Here is a 27,355-nt window from a genome sequence, read left to right as displayed (position 1 = left end):
GTCTTCCGTGAGCATCCACAAAATCTAGTGGATATCAGATCTCGTGTTGTGGAAGTGTGCAACACTATAGATGAAGGTATCTGTCACAAGAAGTGCAGAAAATGAGTGTTCATCTTGAACAGCAACAGCAGCAAAGTGGTGGTCACATTGGACATGTTGTCTATTGGCATCAATTCTCTATGATAGTATTAAAATGAATATAAGAATAAATACTTAGGATTAAAGGAGCACTGAAAAGCAGAAGCACTAAGTTGGTGATAGGCACACACAAAAGAAGGAAAACTTGCTAGCTTTCAGGGTTATCCTGTTAGGAGCTGAAGTACATGCACACATTCTTTCACACACATGCATACTCACGCCTATGCCTCTACGTGGTGCCAGCTAGTCAGTCGTGTGTGTGTGTGTGTGTGTGTGTGTGTGTGTGTGTGTGTGTGTGTGTGTGTGTGTGTGTGTGTTTGCATGCTGTATGTAGCTTGTCAAAGGGTAACTCCAAAAGATAGAAAGTTTTACTTCTTTTATGCTGTGCCTATCAGTGACTCAATGCGTCTCTTTTAACCCTAAATTATTTACATTCTACAAGAATTTTCCTACAACATTTTTAAGTATAACAGTTTCAACATCTCTTGCACACTCCTGTAGTCTCTCTCAAACATAATTAAATACTTAAAATTAATTGCCTGTCAATAAGCCATATTTGTGTATTTTCTAAGAAGTGATTTGTATATTGTAGCTTTTCCGCGCTTACATTTCTACTCAGCAAGGGTCAATCAGTTTGAGACAGAGTAATACACAGGGTGTATCAAAAAGAATCACCCAATTTTTAAAAAATCATAAATATTATGTTATTTGAGATACATGTGTGAACAACGTACTTTTGGAAAGGGCAAACTCTTGAGTTTTACATGTTTCCCGCTAGGTAGCAGCAGTGTGTGCCCACTTCATTTGTAGTAAAAATGGTGTTGGGACAACAGAAAGTGTTTCGTGTTCTACGTTTTGCACAGTACACATCAATAATAAGTGTTCAGCGTGACTTTTGTACTAGTTGTGGTGTGGATCCCCTACAGCACAAAGCATTAAATGATGGCATGAACTATTCCGATAATCCTTAAATCAAAGGGTTACTGAATGATGGACCAAATGATTCAGTCTTACATTACTGGCCTCCAAGGTCGCCGGACCTAACTTTATATGATGATTTCTTGAGGGGGTTTATAAAAGACTCTGTTTATGTGGCTACATTACCAACAATAATAAATGAACTGAGATATCGCATAACAGCAACTGTGGAACCTATAACTGAAGACATGCTCGCTGCAGTGTGGGAACAATTTGAATATGGCATTGACATAGGCCGTGCATCTCAAGGGAGCAAAAAAATTGTAAATGTTTATTAATTCTGGAAATATAGACTTGCCAGATCAGATGATCCTTTTTTATACACCCTGTATTTAGTGTGAAGTGTGCCATTATTTTGCAATTCTGCTTTTTTGCTATAGGTTGTATGTTTTGTGTTAGGTTTTTCCCGTTATTTCTGTATGTCTTATTCCCTTCAGATTAGTGCACTGCTTATCATACTGATCTAAGAGCTCTAATGTCAAGTTATTGACTACCACACACAAAATTGAAATAAGACTTGCTAGCTTTTGGAATAAATCCCTTGATGAGCTATAGCATGCATATGCCACCGCCCCCCCGCCATCCCCCCCCTCCCAGTGCACACCTATCCCCTTCCTGGTACCCCTCCCCTGGATGTGTCCAACCACTCTTCCACTCCCCCCCCCCCCCCCCCCCCCCACCCCACCCACCCCACACACCTCTCTGTGCTCTGTGGCCCCTACATTGTGCCATTTTCCATGGCTTCTTTTGATAACAAACAACAAATATTTGTGTGGTCTCTATCAAAACACTTTTGCTGTGTTTCAGCAAATATGAGCTCTTTTCAGCAGTGGTCACAACAGAATAACTTCAGTTCATGCAGTGCAGAATATTCTATCGATATTTGTGATTTTATTACTATTATAATGTATCTGTCAAATTATCTTTAATTTCAACATTTACTTTTTGCTTCTAGGTTATGGCTGAGGAAACAAATGTCATTCTGGAAGATGTACCAGGTGGCAAGCAGGAAGAGGAACAACCATCAAATTTAAATAATGACAATAACAATGGTGAAAATGTTGTTGCAGCAGCTCCAGTTATCCCTTTGAATCCATATGCATATCTGGAAAGAAACGAGTTTACTTCTGAAAGGTTCAAAATAGAAGTTAGAGGACTACCTAAATACTATGGAATTGGTGTAAGGTTTGATAATCTTCAAACATTTACCTGTTTTTTGTGTTTGGTGTAAATTATGTTATTGGTTATAACCAGTGTCTTGGTCGTATGGGAGGAAAATTATGTGTACATATTTTAAAATCTCACCAAAATGTTAACAAAAATAGAAAGTTAGATTCAGAAAACGGTTCCTGGGCTTCAGCCACACCAAGTGGTTAATAGATTCACAAGCTTGCAGCTGAGTGATTCTCAGTTGTTGTCAAATGGTAACTGAATGCTATGTTGTTGTTGTTGTTGTTGTTGTTGGATGGTGCTCAGTCCATTGCAGCATAAGGCAATGTCTTGTCCTACATCTGTCACATCTACTTGAACCTCACAGTGTTTGTGCTCCAGTGCTGTATGCAGCTGCAAACTACTGTGTTACTAGATATTTTTATCTCTAGAGCGTCTTTAATTACACTCAGAAATTCTTAACATTTGTGATTATGGAGAAATTGTTAATGTAATTTTGTGTCCATTTTTCATTGGAATTTCAGCTACTGCTGATTTGTCTGGGTAGTGTAGTTGCAGACACCTGTCATGTCCAGTCTGGCATAGTTCTATTACGTGCACGATCTGCCTGATGCAATTATGTTTGCACTATCATGGTATTCCTTAAATGACAGAAATTCTGAGTTTTACATTACGGTTACTTCGACAGTAACCGTCTCTGTGACACATGACGCCTCTCGTGTAGTGACTGCAACTGGAGTTAATTGAGCTTCTCAAACCTGAGTCTCCTGTGCTAACTACTACACCACCCAGGCAAGTGACTTCGCACAACTATACGGACTACACTAGCATGTCTCACTCCTCAATCCAAATTCCCATTTATGTCTCGGCCCACTTGTTACATGCCGACGGAGATGCTAATGTCAAAATCAGTTTATTCCATAGTAAATTTGTGAGTATTTGAAAGTTGCTTTCCTAAAAAGTTATCCAAAAGATCAATAAAAAACAAGCCATAGGTAACTAAGGGAATTAAAATCTCATGTAAGAGGAAGATTGAAATTTACGTAAAGGCCAGAGTAAGTCAGTATCTGACATTACTTGCATACTACAAAAAATATGTAGTATTTTAAAGAAAGTCATTAAAATGTCCAGAAGTATGCATGTCCTGAAAAAAATAAATAATGCAGATAATAAGATTAAAATTATACGAGACAGTGTCAAACAGAACAGCCAGTCACTGCACAGGGTTCCATAACAATTAAACTAAATGACAACATTTTCACAAGCTTTTAGCAATCACTTTCTAAATGTAACAGCAAATATAGGGTTAAATGGTTCAGTTGAAGAAGCAGGAGGATATATTAAAATGTCATTCCATAAAACCTTAAGCAACTAGAAGTTAGCACCAACTTCCTCCATTGAAATTAATACAATTATAAGAATTCTAAAAAATAAAAAAAGCTCTTATGGGGTTGATGGAATTTCAAGCATATTTCTGAAAAGTTGTAACAACTTAATAAGTAATGTCCTTAGTGATATATGCAATGCAGCATTGGCACTGGGAATGTTTACAGGCAGGTTAAAATATGCAGTTGTTAAACCACTTCATAAAAGAGGTGACAATATAAAAAGTAATGTACTCAAGACCAGTAACACACATTTGAAAACAGTTTGCTTAGCATATCACAGTTTGGATTCTGGAGAGTTTGCCTGACTGAGAATACTATTTATTCACCCATCAATTAGCATAAGCCTTACATAATAATATATCACCAGTTGGTACTTTTTGTGATCTCATCAAGTTTTTCAATTGTGTAGATTATGATTCTCTCCTAGAAAAACTCAAGTTTTATGGAACTGATGGTTTTACACATGGCCGGTTTGAATCATGCTTGGCAAACAGAATGCAAAAGGTTGTGCCAAATTATTCAAACAATGTTGGAAGAGTAACAAATTTTAGTCACTGGGGAAAAATTACAAACGGAGTCCCACAGGTTTCAATTTTGGGTCCATGCCTATTCCTTATATATGTAAATGATCTTCAACTTAACATTCGACATGCAGAACTGGTACTTTTTTCAGATGATACAAGTGCTATAGCAAATCCCATTGGAGAGAAAATGACAGAATAGATGGTAAATGATGTTTTCCAAAGAATTATGAAGTAGTTTTCAGAAAATGGACTCTCCCTAAATTCTGAAAGAGCACACTATATTCAGTATTGTACAACAAATAGTCATACCCACAATTGATGTAGTGCATGAACAAGAGTAAGTAAGCAGTGTTAAATGTTCCAAAATTTGGGTGCACATACTGATGAAAACGTGAACTGGGAGAAACATGTTATGAGCTTCTAAAACACTTAAAGTCAACTAATTTTTCTCCTCATACAATTGCTAATCTTGGAAACCAATGAATTAACTTCGTGGAATATATTGCATATTTCCACTCAAATAATTTCTTATGAAATAATTTTTTGGGGTAACTCATCACTTAGAAAGAAAGTATTGATTGCACAAAAGCAAGCAGTAAGAATAATATGTGGTGTTCACCCACGGACATCATGTAGGTTCCTTTTTAAGGAGCTAGGCATTTTAACTGCACCATCACAATACCTGTACACGATAATCAAAGTAGTCATAAATAATAACTCACAATTTGAGAAGAACAGTGATGTCCCTACCTACAACACTAGAGGGACAAATGACCTTCATTATCCATTTTGAAAACTGCCAGTGGCTCAGAGAGAATTTCAGTTTGAAGCAATAAACAATTTTCATTCTTTGCCCAGTAACTTAAAATGTCTGACAGGTAGCGAGGTAAGCTTTAAATCTAATTCAAAATAATTTCTCCTGGACAACTCCTTCTATTCCATTGATGAATTTCTGCTCAAAAGCTGGTAGCCGTTACAAAAAAAAAATTTTATGTGTGGTTCCACAAGGAGGAATCAGTGATCATGTGTTAATTAGTCTTAACACTAATAGCCTGTACATATCCTCTAAACTGACTCACTCCACATCATTTAGATAAAAGAATCATTCAAATGATCTGTGGAACGTGTGATCAACTAAGCAACCCCCTAAACTCGAACAGAATTGCAGAGTCTCTCGAACTGTATTGGAATAGCACCTCAGCATGGAATGACACTGGGGATGGTGCATGAAACCAAGACATAAATGCTTCAATAAAATGGAACTATATGGTTTCAGAGACCTTTTCAAATCACATGTGTGGTGTATCGATAAAACAATATGTACTGATATATTTTGTATATGATGGTACTGATGTGTGATGTGGTGCGCCAACGTGGCATAGTGGTTAGCACATCCGCCTTGTGAGCAATAGACCCCTAGTACGAAGCCCAGCCTTGGTACAAATTTTCGGTGTCGCTCCAGCCTGCATATATGTATGTCATAGATGTGTGAGTTATGAGAAGGCCTCTGAAATAATTTAATTTCATTTGATTGAAGCACCTTAACCTGGGTTCCAGGCAGGATCCCCCATGTTGTTTGATGCTGAAGTGCTATTCCAGCACAGTTGGAGAGCTTCTGCAGTGCTGTTTGAGTTTAGGGGAAATGCCAAGTGGGTTGGGGCATGGATGGGAATTTGGATTGAGGAGGGAGGCGTGTTAGGGTAGTCCATGCAGTTGTGCCAAATCAGTTGCCGGGATGGCATAGTGGTTAGTGCATCTGCCTAGTGAGCAGGGAGACCTGGGTACAAATCCAGTTATTGGTTCAAATTTTCATTTGTTGCTTCAGTCTGCATATATATGTACATCATAGATGTTTGAAACTAGAAAAGTTCTCTGGAATCATATAGTTTCATTTGTACTTCTGCAGTGTGTGAATGGAAGCTATATTTAACTTAAGTATTGGCACTTTTAGGCACAACCATGTCTCAGTTAAAATGAGTGTTAACTAGTTGCAACTTTTCTAACTGATGTGCCAAAGTATATGGGCTGGCACAGCTTTAATGTTGACATCTCCAGCAGTCGCTTTCTCTTATGGTGGCTACCTGTGGCTTCCACAACAATGTACTTGCACTTCTAACAGCACCAGCTCCTGAAAATGACTAGCACAGCTTTTCACTGCTGTGGACAAGGAATGGCTTTTGTAGCAGTGGTTGCACCATCCTTCTGCCTCAAGATACTTTCTGATTGTTGATGCCAAAATGCTTGTTTCCTAAATTAAATTTATACATTTTGTGATTTGTGAAAACATCAAAATTTAGTATGATAATTTTTTGTGTATTTTTATCTTTACTGATTACCAGTTTTTAATAAAGAATGATTTTGCATTTATTAAGGATGTATAAGATTTGAATTTTTGGAACTGCTCCTCAATTTTGTCACAAATGAGGTGTTTCTTGTTGATTCGAGTAACTCTCCCCACTATTTACGCGTTTCATTTCAGATGAATATAATCATCCACCTTTGTTCCTTTTGATCAGTGCTGCTCAATATTTTATTGATGTAGTAATAGTAGTAGCAGTAGTAGTAGTAGGCTTCTAAGAGACTCAAAGCTCCTGTGCCAATCTCATATGATTCCTCTAGATGCTCTTGTTGCCAATTATTTATTCCCTATATTTCACATATGCAATCAATTTTATTGTGCCAAGTACTCCTGAGTCTCCCCCTTGGTCTTTTGCCATATGGCTTCTCCCTGAATATTCTTAACACAATTTGGTCTTCTTTCATTCTCATCAGATGTCCAGCCTATTGCAGTCTTCTAGCATTTATTATGTTTACTATCATTGGTTGTTTTGATAGTTCATGGATTTCTATGTTATGTCTTCTCTTCCAGCATTGTGATTCATTGTCATACTATGGACCAAATATTTTTCTATAAACTTTATTCTCAAATACTTGTAAATGATGGTGGTCTGTTTTCATTAGGCTCCATGATTCTGCCCCATAGATTAGAACTGCTCTGATGATTGTATTATATAACTTTATTTTAGTTTTCCTAGTCAGTAGTTTGGACCCTAAGAGATTTTGTATTGCATAACAGGCTCAGTTAGCATTTTGCAGTCTCGCTTTTATTTCTATATGTCTCTGATTTTGTTCATCTATCACTGATCCCAGAAATTTGAACTGTTCAATGTGCTGGAATTTGTGTTCACCAACTATTAGATGTGATTGGTTATCCCATTGATCTCTACATCTTTGAACTATCGTGTATTTCATTTTCTTGTCATTTACTTTCAGGCCAAGTCTTGATGCTTCTGTCGCAAACTCCACAAATAATTGCCTAATCTCTATTTCACTGTTTAAAATGAGCACTACATCATCTGCTTATGATAACATGTTAATTTTGCTTTCTTGGAGGATCCCAGCAGGTACCAGTTTGAGTTTCCTCACAACTCTTTCTAAAGCTATATTGAAGAGAAGGGAGACAAAACATCTTGTCTTAACCATGTTTTATTTTTAAAATGGTCAGACTTTAATCCATTTGGTAAAACCCTGCTTGTATTTTCATCCATGCATACTTTCCAGAGATTTATCACTTTAATTGGGAAACCAAATTCAGTCATTACATTCCACAAGCTTGGTCTATGGATGGAGTCATAAGCTTTCATGAAATTGATGAACAGATAATGTATCTTTTGTTTATATTCACAAACTTTTTCATTTATCGATTTGATTGCAAATATGTTGTCAGTGGTGAATGTGTTTTTGCAGAAGCCATTTTGATAATCCCCAATTATATTTTCTGCATATGGTTTTAAGCGGCATAGCAAAAACAAGATAAGATCTTATAACCTGTATTGACCAATGATATTCCTATATAGTTTCTGAGATCTTCCCTGTCTCCTTTTTATGAAATTATGGAAAAAAAACCTACGGAAAAAATGGTTGCAAACAAATAAGAATCCTGAAATAGAACTTGCTTATCAGCAGGCTCAAATGCAGACAAACAAAATTAACTGGAAGAAAAAGAAACAATTCCTAAAACAACAGATTGAATCTATTCATGAATATAATCAAAATAACATCATCCAGAAAATTTATGGTACAATCAACAAAATTAGTAAAGGTTTTAATTACAAAACCATGGTGATGAAGGATTTAAATGGCTATATGATGATGGAACTAAGAAAAATTTTAGTGACAAGCAAGGAGTATTTTGACAATCTACTGAATTGTTCTGATCCAGAAGCACCAATTACTAGTTCCAGCAACAGTCACAACTGTGAGGAAATTCCAGAACCTACATATGAGGAGCTGGTAGAGTGTATCAAACGCCTAAAAAGTGGTAAGCAGCTGGCCGTGACAGTATCCCAGCTGAGATACTAAAATATGGAGGCGAAGCATTGCACAGTAGTTTATTTCATCTTATACAGATAATCTGGAAAACAGAGAACATTCCAACAGAGTGGAGAGAATCATTAATAGTCCATACACATAAAAAAGGATTTTATTGATGGAAGTTATAAAAAAAGAACAATACAGTGTTCTATAGCAGAATCATTACAGTTTGCATGTATGTGTACTTTTTACTTAACTAGCTCTGAGAAAGGGCGTTTTCTAAAAGCTTTGAAGTGATGTCAGTCTTTTTTATGTGCCTGTTATCTGCTCGACCTCAACTATGTAATGAAATAAGGTACACAAACAGTTAAAATATGATCACAAACACAACAGAGTTTACGTAATTCTCAGGATGGTGGCACACATGGCTTCCCTTCCGTAGGCTACCTCGATGACTGCGGTGACAGGAAGGGCATTCGGCTGCAGAGTTAAATAAAATAAATTTGACGGAACATAAATACAGTGAATCCCTGTACTGTACTGTATTAACGCCAACAATGAGACGTCCTCAGGGTGGGATTGACATTTTGATATCATTTGTATGGTGATGTAAGTTAAGATCCCATATACCTCCCCCTGCAGCCATTTCACAATGCTGTGTGATGTTTCAGAGCCTTAAAATTGACAGCAGTCTGAATGTTGGCTATGTAGTGTAGTGGCTAACATATGAGCCTGATGTGCAGAAACTTGCAGGTTAAAATCTCATCAGGTGCTTCAAATGTTTTTTATTTTTTATACTGAATCAAAATGACTGTGGTGAATATTTTTGTTGTGTTTAGGAATCCTGTATATTCGGTCCACTAGACAAACAATCAAACAACTCGTATAAATGAGTTTTATTACAACAAGACAAGTGAAAATACTTAATTTTGAATCAATCTTCTTCAGAATATACAGAATTAAGGCACCAGCAAAACACAAAAGCCCACGACAAAACAAAACTAAGACAATCTGTGGCAGCTGGTGGCTCTGGATTCAAAGCGTTAACAGGTTGTCGCTGTGTTATTCCTCCTACATCGTCGGCACCATGTTATTCAGACATCTCGTTGCCATATTGTTGTGTCTAGGAATTGTGCATACTCGGTTCATTAGACAAACTGAACAACTCGTATAAATGAGTTCTATTACAACAATACAAGTGCAAATACTTAAATTTGAATCAATCTTCTTCAGAATAGACAAACGCAAGTAACACTTCTGGTCCTAGCAACCGCTTCTAACAAAAGTCTCTCAACTGAACTGCAATGACTGCTGATCTCTAACTGTGCTACGTAGAGAGTGCTAATGAATAGGCTACAATGTGTCAGATAATGAAGTGGCTAATGTTGAAGCTGCTATCGAAGTGGGCTGCCACCAATCGGCATGGCGTTTATGTTGTCTTCACCTAGGTGCAACTGCTGTCGCACTGTTGTCCTGAAGGGAGGTCAGTCAGAGTGTGATTGTCTGACTTCTTTTAACAGCTTTGTCTTTTCTGTCATTCCCAAGTGGTATTTCAGTGCTAACTTTAGGCCGTGAAAATTTTTATTTAATTAATTGGTTTAAATACAATTTTTAAAATGTATAATCTTTTGTTTTGTCATTTTAATCATTGTAAAAAATTTTGGTTTGGCCCTTATTTTTTCTTCTCGTCATTTTCTTTTCATTTGGAATCTTTGCGCATGTCATAATTTTATTTATCAATCACAATATTTACATGTTTGAAAATGTCAACCTAAAAAAAGAGGAAATAATCTGTTTTTGTATTGGCTTTTCGGTGGTGTCAGAAACATACGTTTCATTATGTACAAGATGTACATTTTTTTGAGTGGCAATAGTCATACAAATAATGGAAACATAAATTCATGTTGCTCTATGGAGAAAGTAATACAGATGGAGATTAGAGTGAAAGAAGGGATTATAAATGAAATGACAGTCAAGCAAAATGAGGAATAGAAATAATGACTTCAATAACATGTATGAAAATATAATATGATAAAATGGATAGAATTAAATTGAAGTCAATAAAATCACATGCAAAAATGTTCCAAATAAAAAAGAAGGTAGGAAGCAATAATGAGAACAAATGAAAAAGTTAGTATGGTGTTTAAAATAACATGACAAATAATTACAATTTTAAAAAATTGTATTTAAACAAGTTATAAGAATAAAAATAATGTTTAAAATCATTTCAATAAAGATTTTAAAATAAAAAAAGGCATTGAAGCACCTGACAAGATTCAAACCCACAACCTTCTGCACATCAGAATCATATGCTAACCACTATGCTACTTCTACCAAAGTGAGGGCTCTAGAGCACATACAAAATTATGAAATTTTCCCCCATGATTACTAACAAATGAGAACCCACCAGAGGGAATAGCAGCAGAGTGAGGTACCTGGGACCCTAAGTTACATCACCATATGGATAGTTTCAAAAACTTGATTGCACCCTTGGGGACTTCTTGTAAGTAAAAGAAGAAAGAATTGTTAGTGAATGCTGTATTTTAAATGCTTACCTGAAGGTCAGGCAGACAACTGTAATCATCTTTGGAGGTGTTTTTGAAAGGTTGCATGAGGAAATTTGCAGGAAGAGATTACAATTGTGGCAAGACAATTTGTGTCTCCTTCACAATGATAATGTACCTAGTCACCCAGCTTAGTCCGAAAATTTTGTGTCCTAAATCAGATGACTGTCTGTCTGCAGCAACTCTACTCTCCAGATCTCACTATAAGTGACTGTCTCTTCTTTTCAAAGTTAAAGTCAATGACATTAAAGATAATTCACCACAGGTGATGAAAGATATTACAAAAGCAGATTTCTGGGACTGCATTACTAAGTTTGTTGCTAGAGAGATGGAGTACTTTGTAGGAGAGGAATTATCTTTGTTTACAAGCTGGGTGTTGTGTAAAATGTCCATCATTCTTTTCTTGTCTGTATTATAACTGCTTCAAAATAAATAAATTTTTAATGTTGTAAACACTTAAAATTTAGTGAATAGAGGAGAATTATGGCTTTTTCATTTAATTTATGTTTTATCCTAGGAATTTAAAAAACTCTTGAATGATAAACTGAAACTTTCAACAACAAAACTGAAACCTCCAGCTAGAGGAAGTCGATGGATATATATCTGCTTTCGAACAGAGGAAGATAAAAAGAGAGCTCTGGAAGTTCTGAGTGGCTACAACTGGAAGAACAGCATATTAAGTGCACAGGTATATCTTCCTGAATTCAAATAGGGATAGAAGTAACATCTATAAATCAGTTAGCAGAAGATTAATGAATAAACTTAAAAGGTTTTTGAATTTATGTTTTCTTTGTTTAGGTAGTGAGATATCTGGATGATGTAAGTCTTAAAAAATCTTTTTTTTTCCCTCAGCCCCCCCCCCCCCCCCATCTCTCTCTCTCTCTCTCTCTGTGTGTGTGTGTGTGTGTGTGTGTGTGTCACCCCAACTGAGATCACTACTTGCCCTAGAGATGACAGTGGCCCTGTGTGTGTAGTTTTCTCTGTCTGATAATGGACTTTTTCATATAGCTAGAATCTCAGATTCTGCTTCTAAATGTGCCTGTCTGCTGTTTAGCATCTTTTCTATGTGGTTTGTACCAGTGTATCCTGATATTCATATTGTTATATCATCCCAGATTTTCAACTGTTGAATACATACGTCAGAATTTTTAACCAGTAGATAGGCACAGATTTCAAAGTTGTGTGTTCATCATATAAATGGAGTGGGTGGGGTGACAGCAGAACAGACTATAGTAAAGACAAAAGAAGGCCCTATCTTCATCTTTGAGTATGACAGGAATAGTTGTGTATTACGCGCAAGACTGTTGGGGGGGGGGGGGGGGGGGAGTAAGTAGAGGGAGCCCATTAAGGAAACCATTTAGTAGGTAAAGGACACTAATTGAGAAGGGAGGCCAGGAAGTGCAGTGAGTGTGTACACAGAAATATGAGTATAATTAGAATGTGTGTGTTGTAAAGAAGTGGAGTCCTGATGGGAAGAAATAATAGGAAAAGGGTAACTAATGCACAAAACATATCGTTAAGAGGTGAGGTGCTCGTGCAGACTGTGTGGGGGCAGATATTATTGGAGACTGAGCCAATGGCTTGTGCGATTGGAAGTTGTGTTGGATAGATAGTTTCTGCCAATGCAGTTAAGAAAAGCTCAAAGAAGAAATACAAAGCTATCGAGAATGAGACTAAAGGAACAACGTAGCATGTAATAGATGATGTTTTAATTCATCAAATATTGAATGAATTCTGCCTAAAGGTGCACACACAGAGAAACCAGGTTACTTGTGTAGTGGAGTCAGGTTGAACCTGCGTGAAGAATAACCCGTTGTTATCTATTGGAGCATGATGGAATGATAGCCTGGTGGCAGTGCTGACTGGGTTGGACACGTGCCTGCCAGAAAACCAGAATGTACGAGACATTGGTTGCCAGTGTCTGCACCGCCTGCAGATGACATGCCGTGCTGACAAAATTGAGGAGCATCCCCTACAATCTTTGAGAAAGATTTTATGGAAATTAATCAGTAAAAAAAATTGTGTTACTTATAGCTTTATATGTCACTTCATAGTGAAGTGCCCATTATTTCTTTAATGGTCATAGTTGTTAAGTTTGCATTTAAGTAACACACTGTACGAAATTCAAAAAGTTTGCAATGAAAAATAGGGGTTGCTCATTTGGGCTTTGGCTGGCAGATGGTGGTTGAAGTGATCACTATAGCAAAAATTTACAGATACCATCATTTGAATGCTGGCCCCTGTTTTGACCAGAACCGAGGTGGAATCTTCCTGCACGTCAGTCAGGGGCCTGAAGATGGCATAGTAAACTGTCTAAACTGGTAGCCAAATAAAATAAGTTTGGACATTAGATGGCTGAAAGGTGTTTGTTTTGACATCCTCTAGCAAACAGCCAAGCCCCATAACCATCTCTGAAAAGATGGACATACAGAGATTTTTGGTTTAGTGCATGTTAGATCATACATTGCTGCATATTACATTTAGCATGGTGAATATTTCTTTAAACTTGGGAGCCAATCGACATGTAGTACCAATCCCCAGAAAATGAATTTTATGCAGTGGGTTCCCTTGCACTCACACACACTAATTATTTCCCCCTTTCAAGAACTGCCCATCTCTTTCAGCTGCTCTTCCAAATTTTTTGGTGTGTCTGACAAAATTATGATGTCATCGACAAACATCAAAGTTTTATTTCTTTTCCCAGAACTTTAATCCTCTGTCCAAATTTCTTCTTGCTTTCTTTCACAGTTTGCTCAGTGTACAAATTGAATAACATTGGGGATTGGCTACAACTTGTTCTCAGTGCCTTCTCAATTACTGCTTCCCTTTTGTGCCCTTCAACTCTTTATAACTGTCATTTGGTTCCTAAATTGTAAATAATGTGTCATTCCATGTATTTTACACCTGCTACCTTCAGAAATTCGAGGAGTTTATTCCAGTAAACATCATAAAAATCTTTCTCCAAATGTGGCAAATAGCAAGCAAACAGGTGAGAATTTTGCCATTTAGTTAATACACGTAACTTTCGTATCTATGTTGACATAGCAGTAGTTATAGTTTTTTTCCCTCCATTGGAGTAGTGTAATTTTTTTAGATTGTTGACAGCTAGTGAAAAGAGAAGTTGCTAGTATGAAAATAAACATGAAATTTTTTGACTTATGTTGTTGCAAACCAACATACAGAGGATTTCTGTAAGCTATTGACCTTTCTGGTGACCAGTTGCTTGTTTAATAAGATACTCTTGTTTTAGGATTCTGTCACAGTAGCTTGTAGTGATCAGAATTTTTACAACATATATATTATTAAAATTGCACTTGAATGTGGCATTTATGTATTTGTTACCATGGAAGTGGAAGTTTCAGGGAAAGTATACCATCACGGGTGATAGTGCACCTTCACTGGCCCAGTTAGTGAAAGTGGATTACTGATTCCAGCTCTGTCAAACAATACACATTGACTAGGGATAGTACACTATCACTAGTGAACGTACACTTTCACTGCCAATAGGTAAGGAAAGTGAACCATGGTTGTAATAACAAAACAGTTGTACTTTGAAAGTTGCATTTATCACCTGCAGTTTGAAAACATAGTCATATTATGTAAAATTCATTTATTGCAGCAACGACGTGCACCATGGCACTTTTGAGTTGCACAACACAGTTTTGTTTTTGCAAAAGCATCTCAGAGTCTGACATTTTTGGTGGCAGTTGCATTTGAAGAATCCCTGGCTGCTTCACACTGACCAAGACGTCGCAACCGTCCTCAGGGCAACAGTTTTCTCTGCTGGAACTTCCTCTTCTGACATTATTCTTAGGGGGCAAGTACTTAACTGGGACCTGAAACAAAATGTAGTTGTAACTGCAGTGCCATATCGTATTCTCTCTTCCATAATTATTTAAAAACAAACAATTTATTACCGTGCGTATAGTTGGCTCAGCACACCATCTCTCATCCCAATTCGGTAGAAGCCATCGGCCATTGTCTTGAGGATGACACCCAAGGTAACCCAGCATCTCCTCTTGCTTTATCAAAGTCGGAAACTGGAACTCTCACAGTATAGCCATCTTCCACTGTTGAAAAACAGTGATCGCACACTGCTGCACTCTTTGCACTTGTTCTTCTAAGCACTTGTACACTTCAGTTCTGTGTTTTTTAATAGCATTAGTTAACTCATTTAAATGTCAAAAAGTAGTCACTATTGTCAGGAATACTTTCTTTCTCTCTGTTCTCAACCTCTTTTCCTGTTGGTACGTTACCCTCTTGCACTCGAGATTTACTGTGATCATTATCCTGCAACATTTCAGTCCCTGTGTCAGTGCTAATACTCACCTGATTAATTATATTTTCAAGATCATCCTCAGAGTGAATGTTCATTAATGCTTCAGGAGGTAAACTTGCTGAAGACAAACTATGTTTAGGAGAGCAGCCAAATATCACTTCGTACTGAGATGTTTTAAATCCAAAATGTACAGTGCTATTCTTCATTAGGTGCACAAATCTTTATGCATGTCTCCACTCCGCAGTGTTGTGCGCCTGCATCCATGCAGTTAGCGTATTTTCCATGTCTTGATTTGCTCGCTCTATGCTGCCTTGATTCTGACTGTGTCTAGGTGTACCGTGGACAATCTTAAAATTGGGCCATAGTTCATTTAAGCTGCTCATTATTTTGTTAATGAACTCTCTACCTTTGTCAGACTGCAATACTGAGGGAGCACCCAACAATATAAAAATGTCAATAATGTTATCACATACCTCTTCAGCTGTTTTGGACTTCAGTGGCCTGAGAACAACGAATTTAGTGAGGTGGTCCCCTAAACCATTATGAATTTGTAATCTCCATCTGGTTGTGATTGGAAGTCAGTGAGATCAACTTGACATCTGGAATTTAGCTCCTTGAACAGCATTGGCTTCACTACTATTCCTTCTTTCAGACCTTTTTACTTTTGTAAACAAGGCTTACACAAACTAAGATAAATTTGGACATTTCTGTATGTTATGTTACAGAACTTTGACTTCAAGCATTTATCATTCAGCTGCATCCACCACCGTGGCATCATGCAGAATGTCATCTATTCACTTCCAGCACTTCATATCTCTTCAAAAACTTGTAGTCATTGCCATCCCTCTTTTGTTCAGATTTTAGTGATTTTGCAGTGCTGATAAGTGACTTGTATTTTCTCTGTCCATGAATACAAAATTAGAACTGGGATTTCCCTGTTCCACTCAAAGATGTTCGTAGAACTTCACAGATTCAACTGTAGCTGCACTGATGTGAATCGTAACTGCATTACTGTCAACCACAGCTGCACTACTGTAAACCATAACTGCACTACTGTCAACCATAACTGCACTGCTGTATAGAATAACAATAATGAGCTGATGACAGTTACATTCATGCTGATGCGTGGTAGCATTCTTGGACGCACCATTAATTATCCATGTTTTCATTTTAGTGATGGTGTACATCTACTAGGAAAGGTTTACCTTCCCTAAGGAATCACAATATCTTGAATTGCCCTTGATTGTGGCATACGTCTGTTGGATAAAAACTAACCCCAGTATCTGAAATTGCACTTGAATGCAGCTATTGCAAATTATATAAAAGAATTAGGAACATCAGCTGCAAGACTGCAAGGAAATTAATCATAAATATTTACTTTATGAAACAAAAATGTCTTTGGACCATGGCTATTCAGATACAATTGACAAGTTACTTTTATTCAGGAAGAAGGAAATAAAATGCTCATTATCAGTTACAAGGTTTTTAGGTTCATTACCTGGGTATTTAAATTGTGGTTACTGTGAGACAAACGGAAATGGCATGCAGACTTGGACAAGTGCTTGAAGTGCATTTTACTGGGCAGTGATCTGGCTGATATCAGCATGGAGGAAGGTGTGCTGCAGAAGGCTGGCAGCATCTTGGTGGTAGCATGTAGTTGGTGCCCCTCAGCACAAAGTCTTCCCTTTTCCGTCTGGACTACAAGTGTCTTCTTTCTTGGCCCAAATCACAAGTGTCCCCCCCCCCCCCTTCCCCCGCAATCTCTTTGCATTCTCCCAAAGTCTTTGTTCCTTCACATGGCCGCACACTTAATTGGTTGGCTCATAGTCTTCTTTTGGTTAGTCAAATGATTGTCACCATCATTGTGAAATATTTTTGTACCACTCACAATTCTCAAATTTCTCACTGTAAGAAAGAAAGACCACAAATAGACTTTATTGTGGGTGGAATTCTTTCACTTAGCAAACTATAGGATGTCAGTCAAGGATGCATATCCTGTGTCCCATTCATTTGTCACATCCTCCTCCTCCCTAACATTCTCATACATGCCTTGGCAAAAGAGCACTTGCAGACACTAAAAGGCACTAACAACAAGTGTTCTTTTCTTTAGCAAACTGCACATCATCCATTTCATATTGGTCACTCAAGTCTGTTAGAGGGCTCCAGTTGTCTTCTGTGTTCCTTCAACTGATAATGGGTCCATTCTCCTCTTCTCAGCCGGATTCTGTTGTACAGTAATGGCTGCCTACTGGGGGAGGGGGGGGGGGAGGTAGAGGGGGAGGAGAGCCCTCCCATCAGTCAGCGATTGCCTGCATCCAATAGAGGCAGTGACCTTGAGTAGCAGTGGACAGACCCCTATTCTCAAGTCCATTACAAGCTAGTGTTTAGTCTGTTAGCAAGGTGAGTTTGTGCAGCTTAACATGTGTTTTGGCAAAAGAAGCAAAATTAAACCTCTCAACAAGAGAAATGTAGATGTTACTCATTATTGATGCATTATCAATTATTAGTAATGTTTACATTTCTCTTGTTGACAGGTTTCTTCAAAGGAAAAAAGGTAGACAATTCAGACTAACATAAACTGACAATTCTGTTGTAATTTTGCCAGAAATCTGTAACCCATTATATTTTTAACATTGAACGTGTGAAACGGAAACTTAACAAAGGATTATCTTGCTGCCCTTCAATGATGTGAGAAATATGAAAATGATTCACAGCAAATAGTGTATAATCTCGTTGTTCCTATACCCATTCAGAATGAAGTGATGAACTACTTCACTTTAAATATCTTTTGATATGTTAAACAGAGATCATATATGGAATGACCTTTCTACTCTGCAGGGGAATGTGTGCTGATATGAAACTCCTTGGCAGATTAAAACACTAAGTTACAAAGGAGACTGGTGAAGTTTGGAAGGTACGAGGTGAGCTGTTGGTGGAAATAAAGATGTGGGGACAGGTCATGATTTGTGCTGTGGTAACTCTTTTTGTAGAATACTTGCATGCAAAAGGCAAAAGGCTGAGGTTTAATTTCCAGTCCAGAACACAGTTTTAATCTGCCAGAAAGTTTCATTCATTATATATATTTATAATCTATTTTCACATTAATGAGTGGTCTCTAGCAGTCCATAAATCTACATCTACATCTACATTTATACTCTGCAAGCCACCCAACGGTGTGTGGCGGAGGGCACTTTACGTGCCACTGTCATAGCCTCCCTTTCCTGTTCCAGCTGCGTATGGTTTGCGGGAAGAACGACTGCCGGAAAGCCTCCGTTTGTGCTCGAATCTCTCTAATTTTACATTCGTGGTCTCCTCGGGAGGTATAAGTAGGGGGAAGCAATATATTTGGTACCTCATCCAGAATGGCACCCTCTCGAAACCTGGACAGCAAGCTACATCGCGATGCAGAGCGCCTCTCTTGCAGAGTCTGCCACTTGAGTTTGCTAAACATCTCCATAATGCTATCACACTTACCAAATAACCCTGTAACGAAATGCACTGTTCTTCTTTGGATCTTCTCTATCTCCTCAGTCAACCCGACCTGGTACAGGTTGCACACTGATGAGCAATACTCAAGTATAGGTCGAACGAGTGTTTTGTAAGCGACCTCCTTTGTTGATGGACTATATTTTCTAAGGACTCTCTCATTGAATCTCAACCTGGCACCTGCCTTACCAACAATTAATTTTATATAATCATTCCACATTCCATATGCATACTCCCAGATATTTTACAGAAGTAACTGCTACCAGTGTTTGTTCCGCTATCATATAATCATACAATAAAGGGTCCTTCTTTTTATGTATTCACAATACCTTACATTTGTCTGTGTTAAGGGTCAGTTGCCACTCCCTGCACCAAGTGCCTATCCGCTACAGATCTTCCTGTTTTTTGCTGCAATTTTCTAATGCTGCAACTTCTCTGTATACTACAGCATCATCCGCGAAAAGCCGCATGGCACTTCCAACACTATCTACTAGGTCATTTATATATATATTGTGAAAAGCAATGGTCCCATAACACTCCTCTGTGGCACACCAGAGGTTACTTTAAAGTCTGTAGACATATCTCCATTGAGAACAACATGCTGTGTTCTGTTTGCTAAAAACTCTTCAATCCAGCCACACAGCTGGTCTGATATTCCATAGGCTCTTACTTTGTTTATCAGGCGACAGTGCAGAACTGTATCGAACGCCTTCCGGAAGTCAAGGAAAATGGCATCTACCTGGGAGCCTGTATTTAATATTTTCTGGGTCTCATGAACAAATAAAGCGAGTTGGGTCTCACACGATCACTGTTTCTGGAATCCATGTTGATTCCTACAGAGTAGATTCTGGGTTTCCAGAAACAACACGATATGCGAGCAAAAAACTTGTTCTAAAATTCTACAAGAGATCGATGTCAGAGATATAGGCCTATAGTTTTTCGCATCTGCTCGACGACCCTTCTTGAAGACTGGAACTACCTATGCTCTTTTCCAATCACTTGGAACCTTCCGTTCCTCTAGAGACTTGCCGTACACGGCTGTTAGAAGGGGGGCAAATTCTTTCTCGTACTCTGCGTAGAATCGAATTGGTATCCTGTCAGGTCCAGTGGACTTTCCTCTGTTGAGTGATTTCAGTTGCTTTTCTATTCATTGGGCACTTATTTCGATGTCAGCCATTTTTTTGTTTGTGCGAGGATTTAGAAAAGGAATTGCAGTGCGGTCTTCCTCTGTGAAACAGCTTTGGAAAAAGGTGTTTAGTATTTCAGCTTTATGCGTGTCATCCTCTGTTTCAATGCCATCATCATCCTAGAGTGTCTGGATATGCTGTTTCGATCCACTTACAGATTTAACGTAAGACCAGAACTTCCTAGGATTTTCTGTCAAGCTGGTACATAGAATTTTACTTTCGAATTCACTGAACGTTTCACGCATAGCTCTCCTTACGCTAACTTTGACATTGTTTAGCTTCTGTTTGTCTGAGAGGTTTTGGCTTTGTTTAAATTTGCAGTGAAGCACTCTTTGCTTTTGCAGTAGTTTCCTAACTTTGTTGTGGAACCACAGTGGGTTTTTCCCGACCCTCACAGTTTTACTCGGCAGTGTTCTTATAGTATTATTATGCACAGATAAACAGGCATCAAATTTTCTATTTCTGGTAGAACAATGCCACATTTTTACTACAGAATGTAATTGAGACAGTAAAACTGTTTTGTTACTGTGAAGCTGTGAACACATTGATAATTTTTGGACCCTTGTCAGCTACTCATCCAAGTGAAATATCAAAATAACGAAGATCATTCATGAAAATCTGAGCACTTCACCATGAAGCTGATCTGTAAAGCTAGAAGTAAAACAGCTTTTATTTTTTTATTTATTTTTATTTTTTTTTGTACCAAATACTTTCTGTAAAATCACATGAGAGAGACTGCAGAGGGAACGCAGCACACTATGATATTGTACTCATAATGGCACTCCTGCACATTGACTAGCAGGTCATCTGCATTCTCTATGTGCACCCATAGGTGTGTATATGTGCACTGGACAGTGCAGTGATTCGGTGTGCAGACTTCTCTCACCAGTAGTACATGGCCAGTCTGGTCTTGTGCTATGCTCAGAACCATGAGGTGTGACGGAAGTAAATGTCTTATTCCACTGAATAATAATACAGATGTATCTGTTCTTGTTATCATCTTCCTGGCTATGCCTGCACTAGGGTATCATTTCATGCTGGCATAATACTGGTGGCAGAGCCTTCCTTCCTTGCACTCTGGAGTAGTATAGCTATCCACATATGTACCTTCACTTTCCTTCCTTGCACACTAGAGTAATATAGCTATCCACATACATACTTTCACTTATTATTATTATTTAGATTAGTGACTTTGATGAGGGTCAGAGACAGATTAGTTTTGAACACAATGGAACTTCTTCCTTGTACAAAGTAACGGAAAAGGGTCTTATTTTTATTTCTTTCAGACACAGTCACAATCAATACCTGTTTTGACCCTACATCAGCAACTTCACTATCCATAAGTCACAGGTGTATGTAGATTCTGAAAATGGACAATGTATGGCCAAAACTGGTAATGGTTGTAATTATTTCTTGTGACTGTGCCTAAATAAAATAGAACTAAGAGTACTTTTTGTTATTGCTGTACAAAGATAATGTTTCATTGTGTTGAAAACTAAGCCATGCCAGTCTGAACCTGTTTCTCCCTTCAGACACAAGGCATGGACTGGCAGGAAATCGCTTGGCTTACCTGTATCTGCTATTGGAAGAAGATAGCGGATCACGTCGTTTTTCCTAACTAATCTGTAAGAATGTTCCACATGGACCACATAAGTCCTGAAACTCATACACAAGCAGGACCAAAAAAGATTTAGGAGAATAAATTCTGCTGAAGATATGCTGTATGCTCACAAACATGTTTTTACTTGAAGGAGGCGAGAGCTGCACCTGATCCACTGGTACAGAAGAGATCATTGCAGCTGGAAACAGATGATGTTGCTGCTAAGAAAGTAAAGCTCACCTCTGAAACATTGACTGAAATGTTGAAAAAATCTACAACACCATGGTGGGACATACCTTATGAGGAACAGGTAATTGGATGGTCTGTTATTTTGGTTGTATCAGTTATGGAAAATTGCCCAGTAGTTACTTTTCACATCATAGTTTTGAAGCATCACTGCTGTGTAAATCATTCATGTCTTTTTTATTTTCAAGGAATCATTTTATATTTTTATTGCGTGTTGTACCAGAATGTCTCACTTTCAGGACCTGCAGTCCCCTTTGACTCATCAGAAGCCATTTCGTCTTCTCAGCCCCTCCCTTCCCTCTACCTCTACCCACCCTCCCCCTCCACTCCTCCCTTACAATTACTTTGTGAGCATGCATAATATTTCCCTTTCTTCTGTACTGTAAGTTTAACTTCTGACTGCCTGGTACTCTGCCACGGGCCACAGCCAGTGACAGCTGCAGTAAGAACATAAGAGGGGGCAGGGGGATGCCATGTTGTGGATTAGTCAGCATAGCCAATTCTGTATTAATGTAAATTTGTTGGTGAGGATGGTACAAACAATTGGGAGAGAAGGCGAGGCGGGAGGCGGTGGGAGGGGGAGGGGGGGGGGGGGGGGGCTCAACTTCAGTGTGTGGGGTGGGCTGTGTACCAATGCAAAAGCAGTTGCAGTGCTGTGGCATGAGTGGATGTGCATAATACACCAGTTTTCTGTGCTTTTGTCTGTGTTAATTCATGAAGTTAACCACGAATCAGTGTGTGGATGTTACGTAATCAGTTGCACATCATATGCTTATCCTTCATTGTAAAATTTGTTTCATTTCTTGTCTATATGAACTTTTTTATGTTTTTGTCAAAATATTTGAAAATAAGTATGACAGAAGCCAACAATATATTGCAGCACGTGTGCTGATCAAGCAGTACATTCGTGGTAAAGATGGTGGTTCTCTGCTCCAAAACCACAAAGAAAATGCCACAAAAATTGTAGTGAAATAAGTGACTTGTGAGTCAACAGTATATGAGACTGTGACTGCTGTCATCATCTGACTTACCCAAGCAGTTGTATATTTGCTTCAACAGTAGATGAAGTGTGAGCGGGTGCATCTGGCACAAATTTTTTCGTCACGTTTCATATCAAAAACATCGAAACAGATTTCATGGTGTGAGCCAGTTGAGCCATTTGATATGCCCCCATCAACAACTTCTCCGCTTGTGATTAGGTGATCATTCATTTCACTTTTTCTGTGTTTTCATATGTTGTTGATGTGCTGGGGTGTCCAGAATATCATCATCATCATCATAATAGCCATTTTGGAAATGCTTGTGCCACTTGTAAACCCTGTCTTTGCTTATAGCAGACTCACCAAAAGCAATATTCAACATTTCTAAAGTTTGTTACAGTTTATTCCATTTTTATAGCAAAATTTTCTGATCCATTTTTAAACAAATCAGTGATCACCACTCATAAGCAAACACATATAACCTTCTTGACAACTGATGACAGATACATTTCAGAAATGTTGACCAACACCACAATGAAAGACCACATGAATTAGACTAATACAACCTGTGAAATTACAAAATTCCCAATATTTTTTGTAACACCTCATATTTAACATAGAATTTCTATCACTCTACCTGATTTCAGTAAGACCTCCAGTACAATAAAAATATTTCAGCATCCTGAGTGTATCATGATTGGCTTGTACGTCATCTAGTACACAAGCACAGTTTGATTGCTTTCGTATCTCAAAGTAATACACAGGTCTTGTAATTCCCTTTTTGAGACTGTCCTTAATTGAAGGAATTTGGGACCGATGGAGCAACACCCTCAGCATTGTTTCACTAAGACTGATGGTGATGGCTTGGATCAAGGAAGTGAAGTTCAGTTGGAGCAGATTTCCCTTAGGTGCTATGTCTTGACTAGCACTTCATGAAAAACTGTTTTTCCTTATATTCTAGTAAGGGGAATTTTGTGCTGGTATGAATCATATTAACCATAGAAAACAAGAAGGTTCTTACCTTTATGTGTGACAGTATTACAAAAAACATAGAAACATATTGATTGCTGTATACTTGGTTCCAGTTTCTTTGTTTCAAGAAATCATGCATTCGGAATCACATTTACTGTGATGGAGGTTACCTTCAGTCACCCGACTTGATTGTTGGTTCAGTGATTAGGAGGTCCATTGATATCAGGATATCAGAACAGTTAGGAAAAGATTTGTGAATTTTTATTGGATTAATGTCTTGTGTCATTGCCAAGGGGGAGATTCCGTTAAAAGTGAGCATGGTGGTGGTGGCTTTTCACTACCTGACATTAAGAGTGTGAAAAGTCATGGAGCAGTAACTCACACTTATACATGTGCCAAGTGAGACAACTTTTAAGGTATTTAATCTGCTGGTATGGAGATATTATGATCATCTTGTCTGTTGGTATTGTAGGTATGAAATCTGTTTAAAAAATATAGTGATCAATTTTGGTGGTAGCTCATGAAAGTGTATATGTGAGTGAGGATGACTGTAGCAGCCACGTTCTAGAGAGTCAGGGCATGTATGTGATCACTGCATTAGCATCTAATCTTGGGTAAAGCTGGAAAATTCATTTGCAGAGAATATTAAGATGATTTTAGAAGTAATGGGTTGAGACTACCATGAATAATGACATGAGACAGATGTCCGAGATGTCTGAGAATCAGTTGAAAGTTGTCTACACTCTAGACAACAACAATAAAGTAGACCTGTGGAAAATATTGAATGCACATTACATAAAATCAGCAAGGATTGCTGACTGACAGACCAAAAACTAGAATCAGAACTTAGAATACCATAATCTGAAGTGTAGAAAACTGTGATGGCACTTCTAAATGTGAAAGGTATTGTAATAAAATATGTTCAGTGTTTACTGCCACCAGTAAAGAAGGGTCTCTGTATGAATGTAGCTTGTATTGTATTTTATTTTAATGTTTTAGGTTTAAGATTAATGTTTGAATAATTCAATAGTGAAGGCCAAATTTGAAACATATTACAGTAGAAATAACTGTCTAGTTTGATTGTGACAGCTAAACATTTGTGCAAATAAACTAGCTGGAACTTAATTATTCTCTGATAAATGTGTGCAGTGCATAGAAATTGTGTCGATAGGTGAACCGGAAGCTGGAAAGCATGCGCCAGTTGCTCACGCGTCTGGGCCGTGATATGGTACGCTGTAACCCAGCACTGGGTGCATGGCTGAAGAAGCAGCAAAGTATGTATAATGGATTACCATGTGAGCTGCTTGGTTGTCGTTCTTCTCCTCAACAGGACAGCTACCGCAATAAATGTGAATTCACCATTGGTATGTTCCTTTTATATTTATTTTTCCTATTCACATTTAAAACTGTTGTATTCTTTTAGTGCCATTGTAGTGTTCTGCTAATCACAGATGCAGTTTGCTGAAGCTATGATGATGATTATGTTGTTAATTTGCCAACTAATGTAATTGTTAATTAAGGGGTAACCGTGGTTCTGCCAGGGCTGCAAGCTGTTGTTGGGAATTATAATTTGGTTATTCTGTAGAACCTTACTGTTAAATTCCTGGAATTAATGTTTTCACACTGTTTATTACATTTTCTGCCAGTCCTGTCAAATTTTCTATGTTCAAAATGTTGATTCTCAACCTCACTTTTGCATCTTCATAATTATAAATATCGGACCATTTACACTTTATGAAATGACATTAATGGAGGGAAACTGTTGTAAGTACAGGATAGCATTTTTACCTTTTTGTAACACCGTCATACTTTCTTTACTTTTTTGTTAACATCTTTGGCATTGTTATTCCTTAACAGAATATGTCTTTGCAGAAAGTAAATTATATAAGATGTCAGTTTCATCGGGACTGAAAATATTTCTGTACTCACAACACTGTATTATTAGTGATCTTGTAATGTTCTTGCAATAGGTTACTCTTTCTATATCCACAACCTAACTTTCTCCACTTACACTATGAAACAACAGGTTCTGTTGTTCTTTAAAATGATCCAACGAGCTTTTCAGTGCACAGAAATGTTCAGTGCCAATTGTCAATACAGTTCCACAAGCCACAGAATGTTTCTGCAAATAGGACTGCTGTCATTCCTCATTCCTTGAAATCACTACAAAGGAATTTTTTTCCACATCATTGAATGTAGACGTATGAATGCCCTCCCCCTTTGAATCCAAAATAATTGTTAGCTTCAGCATTTAAGAATTCTTTCTTATTTTTTAGTATGCTGCACAAAGTAAATGGTGCTACATCTGCATTCTCATCTCCATTCATACTCCACAAGACACTACAGTGCGCGGCAGGAGGTATCTTGTACCAGTGTTAGTCATCCTCTGTCCTGTTCCATTTGCAAAGGGAGCAAGGGTAAAATTAGTGCCAGTATGACTCTGGACAAGCACTAATTTGTCTTATCTTGTCCTTGTGGCCATTACACAACATGCATGTTAGTGACAGTAGAATCACTTTGCAGTCAACAACAAACTCCAGTTCCATAAATTATCTCAATAGAGTTTTGTGAAAAGAACATCGTCTTTCATGTACATCTACATCTACGTGGATACTCTGCAAATCACATTCAGGTGCCTGGCAGAGGGTTCATCGAACCACCTTCACAATTCTCAATTCTTCCAATCTCGTATAGCGCGCAGAAAGAATGAACACCTATATCTTTCCGTACGAGCTCTGATTTCCCTTATTTTATCGTGATGATCATTCCTCCTTATGTAGGTCGGTGTCAACAAAATATTTTCGCATTAGGAGGAGAAAGTTGGTGATTGGAATTACGTGAGAAGATTCCATCGCAACAAAAAACGCTTTTCTTCTAATGATTTCCAGCCCAAATCTCTCCCATATTTCATGATAAAACAAAATGTGCTGCCTTTCTTTGAACTTTTTCGATGTACTCCATCAGCTCTATCTGGTGAGGATCCCACACCGCGCAGCTGTATTCTAAAAGAGGACAGACAAGCGTTGTGTAGGCAGTCTCCTTAGTAGGTGTGTTACATTTTCTAAGTGTCCTGCCAATAAAACGCAGTCTTGGGTTAGTCTTCCCCACAACATTTTCTATGCATTCCTTCCAATTTAAGTTGTTTGTAATTCTAATATCTAGGTATTTAGTTGAATTTACGGCTTTTAGATTAGACTTATCTATCATGTAACGAAAGTTTAACGAGTTCCTTTTAGCACTCATATCTTTTCTAAATCGTTTTGCAGTTTGTTTTGATCTTCTGATGACTTTATTTGTCGATAAATGCCAGCTTCATTTGGAAACAACCGAAGACAGTTGCTCTGATTGTCTCCAAAATCATTTATATAGATAAGGAACAGCAAAGGGCCTACCTTGGGGAATGCCAGAAATCACTTCTGTTGTACTCGATGACTTTCCGTCAATTACTACGAACTGTGACCTCTCTGACAGGAAATCACAAATCCAATCACATAACTGAGACGATATTCCATAAGCACACAATTTCACT

General features: G+C 37.9%; 1 protein-coding gene across 2 annotated transcripts in view; it reads left to right on the top strand.

Moving 5' to 3' along the window:
* The window catches only part of LOC124550257 (tRNA (uracil-5-)-methyltransferase homolog A-like), a 90,588-nt gene that overhangs the window by 18,528 nt on the left and 44,705 nt on the right, over nucleotides 1-27,355 (top strand). For both annotated transcript variants that reach the window (XM_047125298.1, XM_047125299.1), the window contains exons 2-5: nucleotides 2,072-2,296; nucleotides 11,594-11,764; nucleotides 21,780-21,938; nucleotides 24,998-25,190. In XM_047125298.1, the coding sequence (XP_046981254.1) occupies nucleotides 2,075-2,296; nucleotides 11,594-11,764; nucleotides 21,780-21,938; nucleotides 24,998-25,190 (745 nt within the window). In that variant the 5' untranslated portion in view covers nucleotides 2,072-2,074. The remainder of the gene's footprint in view (nucleotides 1-2,071; nucleotides 2,297-11,593; nucleotides 11,765-21,779; nucleotides 21,939-24,997; nucleotides 25,191-27,355) is intronic.

The sequence above is a fragment of the Schistocerca americana genome, chromosome 1 (assembly GCF_021461395.2).
Source record: "Schistocerca americana isolate TAMUIC-IGC-003095 chromosome 1, iqSchAmer2.1, whole genome shotgun sequence".
Lineage (NCBI taxonomy): Eukaryota > Metazoa > Arthropoda > Insecta > Orthoptera > Acrididae > Schistocerca > Schistocerca americana.
This window is presented reverse-complemented; position numbering and strand designations above follow the sequence as displayed.